This window comes from Primulina eburnea, chromosome 5 (assembly GCF_022965805.1).
Source record: "Primulina eburnea isolate SZY01 chromosome 5, ASM2296580v1, whole genome shotgun sequence".
Classification (NCBI taxonomy): domain Eukaryota; kingdom Viridiplantae; phylum Streptophyta; class Magnoliopsida; order Lamiales; family Gesneriaceae; genus Primulina; species Primulina eburnea.
Window position 1 is genome coordinate 6,291,653 of NC_133105.1, and position 12,804 is coordinate 6,304,456.

At 33.7% G+C, this 12,804-nt stretch overlaps 1 protein-coding gene across 1 annotated transcript; it reads right to left on the reverse strand.

Annotated features, from left to right (window-relative positions):
* Positions 1–415: 415 nt before the first annotated feature.
* LOC140831692 (heat stress transcription factor B-4-like) lies at positions 416–2,318 on the reverse strand. Its single transcript, XM_073195442.1, has 2 exons — positions 1,961–2,318; positions 416–1,849 (listed from the first exon to the last, which is right to left on the reverse strand). The coding sequence occupies exons 1-2, from the start codon at positions 2,207–2,209 to the stop codon at positions 986–988; spliced, it is 1,113 nt and encodes a 370-aa protein (XP_073051543.1). The 5' UTR covers positions 2,210–2,318; the 3' UTR covers positions 416–985.
* Positions 2,319–12,804: the final 10,486 nt, after the last annotated feature.

Genomic DNA, 12,804 nt, shown 5'->3' on the forward strand with positions numbered 1-12,804 from the left:
AGGTTTTCTGGTCATCATAAGAAGTATAGAAGCTTTGATAGTAACATTTCAAAGAACATTTTCAGTCAGTTTCTTCCTAGCTATATATATATTTACCTTTCATACCTAAAATATAGAACCCAGCCTACCTTTTTTCCTCGTTACACTAATATTTTACACATTTATTTTTGTTGCTATCTCTGTGTCCGTTTCCTCACTTTTGAGTGCCTGAAGACTGTACACCAGGGGTCAAATTAATTAACAGAAACGAGAAAATGGAGTTCTCAACCAAATATAATCATAGCTCCATTATTGTAATAATAATAGTAGTACTAATTACAGCAATAATTATATTCTTTTGAGTAAAGTTTTACGTAGCTAGCTGGTTACTTAACCTTACTGCTATAGAATCATACATGTATAAGATCAACTAATTAATAGATACGTATATATATTGGAAATAAGGTCATACATGTACGTATGATACATTAATGAAGAGAACAGACAAATCCCAGAAAGCCAAAAATAAACCGGAAAAAAGAAAAAGCTTCAGCTTCAGCCTCTTCGCTGGCTCTCTCTCCCTCCTTTCCATGTTTGCATTAATTTATCTGACTGAATTGTTCAGAAAACAAAACCAGAAAGAGAGGCAAAAGGGCAAGGAGAAAAAGAACAGTTCTGGTCCAATTATGGAGGGCAAATTAAATGCGGGGAACGGAAATAAAGCTGAAAAGAAACTTAGAACTAATTCAAGAGTAGAAAGACATGGTGTTTGAGGATTCGTAAGATGATTAATTCACTCTAAACAAAAACCAACCTGCATTAACGGCTGGAGAAATATACACAACACGTACGCACAAAGAGATAGTATCTTTTCTGGTGATAACTTCTGTTCTAACAGATGGAGTGAACAAAGACTAAACATGGAGAATATTAATAGAGACTAATAGATAACATAAGGTGGACAAAATCTAGAGATTTAGCACTAATCTTAAATGCGTCGAATTAGTCAACATGGAGGCATGAGATTCAATCCTAGATCATCTTTTTCGGGAACAAGTCTGGCCTTGTTTGTCTCCATTGAAGATCTGTATTCTGGGTGCAATCTTTTCTTAGAATGCAGCGGCACACCGAAAAGTTTAGTTCTATTGTGTTCATTTTCGTCAAGAATGGTCACACTGGTCTGAGAAATTCTGGTTGGAGGAGAAGAGGAGTTGATGTTAATGGATCCCAAATACGCATTACCTTGATGGGGATTTGATGCCATTTGATTGTACCCTATGAGCTGATTCAGTGGCTTTTGCAGCATTGACGAGCAGCCGCCATTGAAGGGATTTGTTGCAGAAGAAGATTTTGCTGAGTTGTTGGGGAAAAATGAGGAATGATAAGAACTGCTCGGAGCCACTGGTTTCACATGGTTCTGCACAAAATATATAATATCATTGTATAATTTTCTCATGTGAGATAGCTCAGATACAAGCATGGTGTTGTTTTTTCTGAGCCTCTCATTGTCTTCGGAAAGTGCAATAAACGAGCTGCTGCCGTTGTTGTATAAGGCGTTTCCGCCGCAGGTTGCGAGGTTTGTCAAAGCGGAGCCGCTACCATTTGGGGAGGCGACTGGCGGAGAGTCACACCATGTGTTTGGTTGCTGTTCATCAGAGTCCGGTGGCGATATGCTATCTCGGATAGAGTAGGGGAAGAAACTCTGGCCATTGATAGTGGAATGGTGGCTGAGAGATGGGTGGTGGTTGAAGGACACTTGAGGAGGCTGAGCCGTCTTCCTCCGGTGGATCTCGCACAACAGATGCTTCTCACCTTTCTTGAAATACTCATTCGCAAACTCCCATCTGTCTGGCACAATCTTCCGGAAACCCTAGTTTCATCATCATTTCACCATGATTTAAGAAACACAGACAAAACCCAAATCAGAAATTAGCATCACAAATCATCATTTCATGCACAGATCATAAAAACACAAACTCACATAGGTGTTGAGCTGACGAACGAAGCTAGAAAAATTGTTGTGCTTGAAATAGTTAGGAAGAAGATCACGAGCAAACTCCGGCGGACGCCACACGACAAAAGTGGCATCATCTTCACCCCAAGAAACAATGTGATCCGTGCTCGGATCATCAACGAGCTGATAAGTTTTGGTCAAAAATGGAGCCGGGACAGATTTATGAGAATCTAAGGTTAAGAGAATCCCTTCACAGTTATCCAGCATCAAGGCCATGGAAAATCCAAGAAAATAAGCCAAACTTTCTTGAAAAATAATATATTCTATCTTTCCTTGAGAACAAGGGTTTTTGAGAGGTGGGGTTTCAAATTTGAAGAGTGGGAGTACTGATATAAATTTGTATATAAATTTTTTTATTTTTCTTGGTTTTCTATTTTTATATATATACAAAAAAAAATCATATTTAATTACCAAGGAGACCTCGGGTATGTAGTAAGAGAGGAATATGTGTCTGTGTGTCTAGAACTGTGAAATAAGGGCATTTCTAGACAAACCCGTGACATATTTTCTTGCCCATTCTCTCTTACTTATTTATTTATTTTTTGGTATTATTTATTATATATTATATTATATAATATAATCTCTCTCTTATTTATTTTATAATATAGTTTCATGTGTACTATATTAGAGCTTCCGCCCGCCCGCGCACACTAGAAAAAATCACGCACAAGAGATGGATAATGGGGGGTACACTTCTGTTTCTTTATACTGTCTTTTATTGATTTATTTATATTTTAAAGGAAAATTTTTAATTTTTTTGTTTTTGGGTTTATTTTGTATTTCATGTATGGATGGATCACTGAGATGCTGTTTTGCTGGACGACTGTACTGCACCAACTGGATTATTTTGGCTTATTCTATATTTGCATTTTTTAAAAAAATTATTAAGCCCCAAGCAGAAAAAAAAGTAAGGCATCATCATTAAATAATAATTTCCCATAATAATGAAATGTTGAAAGCAATAAATCTTTCACTATCTTTTAGTTAGATTCACTCGGATTGCTCTATACATTAAAAATATTTCTCATCTTATAACACGGTCAAATATTAATCCTTAGACTTGAATCATCAACATTTATGTCAAATATAAAGTAGAAATACTCTTGGTATATCATAAACTAACTCGATTCACTCAATCTATCTTGTATGAATACCGGTTGAGTGTGTTTGAATTGATTTACTTTTGTTTGTCTTAATTAAAATTTCGATTCGTGTCATTTTTTGATAATTCAGCTATTTTTATAAAAAAAAATCGTGATGAATTTCAAATACTTCTTGATGAAATTTTATTTTAATATAAAATATAAAATAACTAAAAAAGGGAAGATGAGTAATTGATTAATAAGAAGAAAGGAAGAAGTTAAATAATGGATTGCATTAGTTTCACTTCACATCAAATGAGTGTGTCTCACTCTTATCTCATTTGGTTAATGATACATGATGAAGGCCGGGTGAATTGGGTAAGAATTCGGTGGACGATTTCATCGGGTCGGGTGGATGAGCTGGAGATGGTTGCTCGGGCACCTGGACCTGCACTCTTAAGAGACAAAGAACGTTAATGAGTCGGAAAATTCTCCGACATGACCACTCCGACGTCGAAGTCTGTTAATGATTATAGATAGTTTTGTAATAAATGTTTTAGGCAATATGTAAAAAATGCATCCCTCAATGTTTAAGCGAACATGATATTTATATAAAAAAGTCAACGATAATTTGTTTTCAGTGTCCACTTACTAATTATGACAAGATGGCTGTCCATACCCTGCTTTTCTGACATCAACTTGCCAAACTGTCCATTCAACTTGTCAAATCCATGAAATTTTGTCAGTAATGATTACCAAGATAAGATATCTTATACTTGTGCACTCGAGTGATGTGATATTATCGAGGTAACCATCAACCGAGAACTCTGGAAGCCCGGTTTCTGGCAACCTGGGGAGATGATGCCTTGGGTAGTCACTTGCCCAGCTATTACCGAATCGGCCCAAAGCTTGTCAGGACCTAACCCATGACCCTAGATCATCCAGCACCCAAGACCCGGCCTTTCCCCTGGGGGGTATCACCACTCCCTCTCTTGATAGTCGGGCTAAAGTCTTTCTCGCTGTCCCGATAACTCTTTTTTTCTCGGTCATGGAAAATTTTTGTCGTTTCATATTCTCGGGTAGTAGGACTGATGTCATGATGTATGCCCTAGAATCTGAACAGCCCAAAATGCCTCGAATTTCGAAAATGTGAACAGTCTGAGACGCTTCGTATTCCGAGCATGTCCTTTCATATCCCTGCACAATTTCCAAGATGAATTCTGACCGTCCGCTTATATTTAGATCAACGGTTGATATCACTTTCTTTCGCTTATATGAAACGATGAATCGTCCTCACTGGTAACTTTTTCGCTCTCGCATTCTCTCCACTTTCTCTTATTTTCCAGCATGTTGTGCTTCTACTCCGGCGACCGCTACTGTCACCAGACTTTCACACAATTCGTAAGTCCCCTTGTTCTTACATTTCTTTAGAAAATGTCTAACTCCACCTCATCTACTTATAGAGCAAATGCACGTGGCTCGCCTGAGTGCGAGTCTGCAGCGGCACATTCTGATTCTCTTTCTTCTTATGTAGAAAAACCTACTTTCATCTGCTTATCCAAAAAACCAAAAACACAAAAAACCAATCCTACATCTTTTGGTCCTTCCTAGGTGTCCAAGAGGGAGAAAGGTAAAGCCCGGGCTCCCAGTTCTCTTCTCTCCGATGCCTCAAGTGCTCCTTAGTTTTCCACCACGGGAAGCATTCTTTGCCCCGGGGGCAGAGGAAGACCTTAGAGCATTAGGATCTATCCCTTCTCCTTCCAGATTCGACTCCCTAGTTCCTCCGATCGAGCAGATAGGCCCCCAGAGGGCTTCTACACTTTTTTCAAAGACCAGGTGTGTAGTAGGCTTAGATTCCCCCTTCCTTCTTTTAGTGGATGTGGCCCACTTTCTAGGAGTTCTTATCAATCAATTTCATCCAAACTCTTTCTGTGTTATTGCCTCGGTCTATATCCTTTTCAAAATGCACAATCTCTTCATTAACCCCCTGGTTTTACATTACTTTTTCGTCTGCAATTTTGGCGATAACGCTTTCTCCCTGTCTACTCAACTGAAGAGCCGGTTCCTTGATGATATCGCTTCATTTCTGAAGGGGTGGAAAGGTAAGTTCTTTTTCATTGCCCTTCCTTCACCTCCCAAATGCCTAACCGTCTTCCACCACATTAACCTCCCCTCCAGGGCTCTTGTTATCACTATCCTTCCTTGCCTTCCTCTTTTCAATTCGAACTATCTCTGCATAACACTTTCGAGAAGAAGCCTGATTACCTTGCACCTCTCCGAATCTTCTGATGATAGGTGGAAGCCACTGCTTTGAATGCATTCATGGCCGCCCTCCCTAGTATAACATTGTAAGAGATGGCGCGTTGACCACAATGAAAATGGTCATTAGTGACTTTCTTAGTTCCCCAGATCCCATAGTTATGGGGAACAGGATTTCCCCTCGGGGGTGGACGTTGTGACCGGTGAACCCAAAGAGTGCTGTCTCCACGAGCTCCATATTGTGATTCTTTATATCCATCTGATCCAGAGCCTCCTGAAATAAAACATTGACCGAGCTACCTGAATCGACAAACACTCTTCTGATGTCGTAATTGGAAATTTTGTCCTGGATGACCAGAGCATCATTATGATTGATCAACTAATTTTTTAAAATTTGGTTTTTATACATTAACTTTTAGATTTCAACTTTTCTGGTCCAATTGTTTATGTGACACTGAAAATTTCTGACGTGGTATGAAAATTGATGACTTGTCGAATTCACGTCACCAATTGGAGTAACATAACCTAAAATTGAAGACTTGTCGGATGTGATATCAGTAATTGGGTAACATAACCTAAAACTAAAATTTAGTTTATCAAAACCAAACTTTAAAAATTAATCGACCAAAACTCGCAACTGAACTAGTTAATATACCAAAAAAATCAATTTTCCTTGAAAATATAATATCTTCGAACATTATTATTATATGCCCGATGAGTATTATCATCCATATCATTCACCTAAATGTATTTTACCAAATAATTAATAATAAAAAAATTATACTTTCAAAATTTATAATTGATTGGTGTAGCTGTTTGCATGTTTGTGTATACATATAAATTGTGTACGTATATGTTAATCTACGTAATGGGATTCAAAGCCCGAGAATCTGACCATTCTCAGATCTTCTCCTCCTTCATCATCATCTTCTTCTTTTCTTCCTCTTATATTGTCATTTTTATTCTTAATAATTAATTATTATCATTCAATTTTCAATGCATCTAAATATTTATTTGGACATATAGACACATATACTCCGATCTGCACACACTACTTTTCAGAGATATACATTGCCTTCTGTTGTCATGTAGTTTTTAATTATCCATGTTATCCAATTTGGATTTTAGTCATGTTTTTCAAATTTTGATAGTTTTAATTAATTTTTCACGAGAGTGCTGATATGACTCTGCACATATCAGCATAATGTCATACTCATGTAGAAGAAAATGACTAAAACTGCAATTAAAATACATATAGCAGAATAAAATTGAAATTTGACAACAAAAATGACATAAATCAGGGGAAAAAAGATATACATGTAGTAAAGGCCATATATTTGAATTAGTATACATATTGTGGAATAAAAAGTAATGTAGACATTGATTCATGTTTGATGAGTAATACTTATTAGTAGGGACGCTAAATGTCCCAAAATAAAAGATATATATAGGGAAATGATGAGGAATTATTTCCTATAGATACACAACTTATTTATATTTTGAAAATGCGTTTGATACTACTCATTACTATTTGTATGGGAAAAGTTACAACTCTCCTAGTTCCCCACCACACTTATCATTGTTTTCTATCTTGTTCGATTTTTTGTTTTTGGTTGTTCTCCATTTTCCTCAATATACATTGGATATATTATAAAGAATGAGGTCTTTAGTGGTCCGACTTTATATATTATAAAGGTCGAGGTCTTCAGTGGTCCGACTTTGTGACACCAATTAATTTTTACGAAAATACCTTATTAATTTAAATAAGTAATTTTTTTTATATAATTTACTCATAGATATAATATTTAATCCACGTTAAAAATTCAAAAATTATTTTTACAAATCACTTCTTTAATATAATTGTATTATTTTTATCTAAATAATAATTAAAAATTATAACAAAAATTTATGAATCAATTCGATTTATTAATGATTATAATCATGATTTATGTATATATGTATATATATATATATATATATGTATATATATATATGCGCGCTTGTCATGTGATTAGCAGTGGGATTATTGCTTTTGTGATTGAAGTCAAATTTCCAAATATTCCATATAGCTAGGTATATAGACTAGCTTTTACTTATTAAAGTGTCGCCCATGAATGTATCACTAATTAAAATAAAGTTGATGTGTGACCGTCTTAATTATATTAAATCTGTCTGAATTAAAAATTTAGCAGCTTCTTTTTATAGATTTGTTTAGAAGCTTTGTCTTAAGAAATGATTGTTTGGGCACGAAGATAAATTAGATATTTATTAACACAATTGAAATGATAGATAGATGTGAATCACGTATCTTTTTATTTTTCATGTTACAAAAGAGCATGTCTCTTGTGATATGATTTCACGAATTTTTATCTGAGAGACGGGTCAACTCTACCGATATTCACAATAAAAAGTAATACTCTTAGCATAAAAAGTAATATTTTTTCATTGATTACCCAAATAAAGATCTGTCTCACAAAATACGACTCGTGAGACCGTCTCACACAAGTTTTTACCCTTACAAAATTATCCATTTCTTAAATGACTTCGGAAGATTTAATTATTATTTCGGGTGGGATAGTGTGTGTAACTTGAATATACTTCATTAATAGATTTCCAATTAAATGTACAAGCGGTTGAGTTGTAAATTTCTAATAAATACTAAATACCAAAGCACAATCTACGTGCATATCATTGATATAAATAGTTCTTGTATGCATTTATTTAAGGGAAATTTATAATATTGTTGGTTTTATATGTTTGTTTTATGTGATTAATGTTATCTATATCAACAAATTTAAGTTTTGGTTTGTTAGCTTTGTTATTTTTGTGATTTAATTCTTTTTCCAACATATGCTGATATGACATCTATGCAACATTTATGTGTCTTTGACATGACGTTGTTATGTAAGCGTTGAACTTACGATGAAAAACGATAAAATTGCAAAAAATTGAAAGATGCATAATTAATAATAAAACTAGATAACATATAGGACCAAAATTGTAATTTTTTGGCTTCATTATAATTCAAAATTTAGAAGAAATTTAATTACAGAGAAATCACTTGGTGAATATTTTTAAATTTATTGTGTACTATCAAAATTTTTAAGGAATTTTCAACTTGTCATGTATATTTTTATATTTGTGATTTTGCCATTTTGATCATCTTATGTTTAAATTTCAGTTTCAGTATGATATCTTTGTTTTTTCCCCTGACACAACATCGATGTAACACTAACATGGTGTCGAAATGAACCAAAAGTATTCAATGTTACATCAGTATTTTCGAAGAAAGATGACTGAAATTGTGAAAATTGAAAGATACAAGAGTACAACTCAATTTTCACAATACAATTAAATGATCAAAATTGAAAAAAGACAGATGAAAAATGCAATTTTCCCTATTTTAAACAATGTTTTGTGTTGTAGTGCTGCAACATAATGTGATATGAATAGTAATTAAGAATGTTTCAAGTCCAACAGTAGGTTAATGACCCAGCTGGATAGCGTAGTCATCGAGATAAAATCTAGTTTAAGATTCATAACGAATAAGTGATTGTTCGCTATGTCAAAATGTGGTTTCCGCATAGTTTTTTTTAAAATTATTTATAAAAATTGGAGTATCTTCAAATTAGAGATTAGGATTATAATTACATATTATATAAACTATCTGATATAGCTACTAGTTACGAATAAATATTATTTTTTGGTCTGACAAAGATGAGACGTTATTTTTGTTCGTGGTTAATTCACATTTTTAGTCCATTAATTTGTATTTTTAGTCCTTTTTAGTGAGTGCTGACATGACACGGAAAATATTGTATGCCATCAGAAAATGATGATGTATTGATGTGTGACCGGATATTGTTGACGTGGACGGGTGTAAAGCACTCAAACTGAAAAATGACTAAAATTGAAAAGAATGCATATTAATGAACTAAAAATGTGAATTGACTTACAACAAAACTAAAAACGAAAAACGTGCAAGTTCGAAACCAGATGTATAAATTTTCCCATCACAAAATCAGCTTACAAAATTTTAGATAATTTTTTTGGGAGGATGTTTCTCCACATATATCTTTGTGATCCGTCCTCGAAGAACCCCACCACCTCCTCAGTCCTCACATGCACGATCATTGCGGATGCTCTCTCTCTTTATATATAATGCTAATCATAGTTATATAATAACATAGCGATATTTTCTAGGAAAGACAGCTTAAAAAACATGATCACACTCTAAAACTTAGAAAAATCTGTCACAGAAATATACACTTTTGTGTGTGTGTATCACAGTATAATAATATATTTTCTGTAGAATATATATTACTAATATATTAAAGGCACGCTTTCCCTGTTTAACTACACGACTAGAGGTAAAAAAACAAAATAAGAGAGGAAGAATCAAAGAGATTATGGTGCACGACAAGCTACAAGGTTCTTCGGGCTGTCTCTTCCCACACTCTCTTTTGTCCATTCTGTTGGACCCTTGCTGCAGTGGGGAAGCTTATTATTTTAATAACATCAAATAATATTTGTTTAATCTTTTAAAACTCGGAATGATACGATATTTAGTACAAGAAAGCATGGTTAATTTGGAGATATGGGCGCCAGCTATAGGTTTCTGAGTTCGAATAAACATATTTTGGTTTGTCTCGGATTTTTAAAAAAAAATTGGTACGAGAAGATTCATTACTTTTCTCGATTCAGTCCTTTTTGTTTGTCTCGTACCATAATATAGTCTCTCATGTTACGATTTTTGACCCAATTTAGTCTCTGTTTAAAATTCCTTAATCTGTTAGATGTTATTGTTGTGTAATGGAAGTTACATGTCATATTGTTTGCTTTGGGTCTCACTTTTCATGGATTTGCTTTTGGTCTTTATCCGAAAGATTTTATATCAACGGAGATATCATTCCGTCTTATTAACTCATGATCTCCTCATATTTTCAATGTGGGACTTTGGTTGCATTTCCAACCGTTACTAATTCGAATTATATGAAATCTTTAATTATTATTTTTTATTGAAAGGATTATTATTGTCTTTATGATACATTGAATATAACAACTTTTGAAAAATTTAATGTAACCGATGGTCAAATTAATATAGGTTGTCTTATGATTTAGGCAAGATTTGGATGGTCACGAGGGGTGTCCACTGGTGAGAGTATTAAATAAATTATAACATTAGGGAGTGAGGCCACGAGGAATGCGCAAAGCGAAATAAACGAAGATCAATTTACATGGAAGGATAGCCGTATAAATAAAGAACATTTTTTTTTTTGCTCACATGGATTTAAGTGAGTTGGTAAAACTTTGAATGACGTAGAAAAATGTTCTCCGACATCGCTCGATCATTGTCTGAAGCATGTTATTCAATGAAATTTTGTTGGTATGCTCTGGGAGTCGGTATTTATAGTCCTCTCTCTCGGGTCTTTACTTACTCGTGCATATCTCTCAATTTATCATCTCGTCGGGATTAAGAGATCTTGACCAATATAAAGAGTTTCCCATTCATGGTAACCTTTTGAAAAGAAATAAATTTAGCATCAAAATAATTACTTTATAATATATTAGAGTGAATAAATGAAATGGTGGGTTTTGTACTCTGTTATTGCTGCAGTACGTGGTTCTGTAGACTTCTGTATTTCATGCCTCGCCACTTGCATTCAATGTGTATGGCTGCTTTTAATTATATTTTTTCTAGCAAGGTGATATTTATATACATTGTTGATCTTTTTTTAAAAAACGCATGATTGTAGGTTTTGATATAGTATGAGTCGTAAATTAATTTGGGAAAATATCTAAATTGGACCCGCAAATTCCTCGATTTTGACTTTCTATATTATCAAAGTTTGTTCTAAGTGCAAAAACTTTGTTTTTTTTTCCTTTTCGTCTTTAGTTGTATTTATCGGAGTACCGATGTATTATGCATCACGCTCAATTGTGAAAGGAAAAATAATTCTTTGGTTCCAAAATATAATTTATTCCTTAAAATATGAGTATGTCTCTTGTGAGACGGTTTCACGAATATTTATCTTTGAAACGGGTCAACCCTACCGATATTCACAATAAAAAGAAATACTATTAGCATAAAAGGTAAAAAAAATTCATGGATGATCCAAATAAGAGAACCATCTCACAAAATACGACCCGTGAGATCGTCTCACACAAGTTTTTGCCTAAAATTATATTTGTTTTTCTAGACTTCTATATAGATTGGTTCTATGTTTAATTTGAATATATTTACAAATTGGTTTCTATTTATATATTTAATAAAAAAAAAAAGGATTTGCTTGATTTGAAATCGAAATTTTAATTTGCCAATATAAATTCAAGACTAGCTCTAAACAGAATCCGAAAATATCAACTTAACTTTACTCAAAATTTGTCAAACTTAAACTGAAATGATCGGATTTTTCATATACAATAATACAACTGTACAAAAAATTCATGAAATTTGAACTTTTTAATGACTGTGCATAAACATTAATGATTTGTTTAACAAATAATCACGACATGATTACGCTACTAATTCCAATAATCCATCTCTTAATTGGTTATTGCATGATTAGACGCGAAAGCAATCGAAATAATAATTGGGATAATAAAATTAAAGATATTGTCTCCATGCAAAAGTTCCTTTAGCGAAGACAAGAAAAAGCAGCAAATTCGTCAGGTGAAAATCGAGATATATGTATAATGTTTAGGTTCAAAAGGGAGTTTTCCGCAGTAAAAGTTTTAAAGTTTTGCATGGCTCATATAATATATTAACTCACTCTTTTGATTAGAGATGCATTAAAAGGAGAGATGGCAACAACTCAACCAAGGCTACTCTTTCTTTTATCTTCTTTATTTCTTCCTTTCTCTCCCCTCCTCCCCTTTAATTTTAATTATAGATGTTTTTTTTTTGTGTGTGTTGCTTTTTATTACATGTGCATGGAATTTAACGTACGATCGATCCATATATGATTCAGCAGAAAAGAAGATTTAGCAGTAAATGTCAAGAATTTAGAGTGGAACATAAAGGCTGTTGGATCACATGCACATCACCTTCCTTTGTAGATATCCTTCTGCTTCTCTTCTTTTTATATTGTGGTTGATGAACCATTTGAGTGAAAGAAAAGTGAGAAAAAAAGATGGTTGTAATTAAACCTGGAGCCCACACCCCATGAGTGCAAATTTATAATCCCATTCATTCAAGAATCTAAGTATTTTTTTGGAGTACTTAAATCCATAGGATTAAATAGTATAGTTGTTCCGATTTACGTCGAAATACTGATATGACGTCATACATTGTTGAAATAAGATAGGATTTTGATTGAATAATTATTATACATGGTTATAGTTATGTTTAACAAGTAAAATTCATGGGAATATCTGTAATAGTGAAAAAGGGGTCCCTCCATCAATATCTTCGTCATCATTTCATGCAATTTAGAGGCCCACCTCTCACGTCCATTTTACTTCCAAAGC

Excerpts from the sequence above, each read along its gene's own strand:
- LOC140831692 (XM_073195442.1), bottom strand. The coding sequence starts at position 2,209 with ATGGCCTTGATGCTGGATAACTGTGAAGGGATTCTCTTAACCTTAGAT. Across the intron at positions 1,850-1,960 it reads TTCGTCAGCTCAACACCTAT|GGTTTCCGGAAGATTGTGCC; the intron begins GTGAGTTTGTGT and ends TGATGAAACTAG.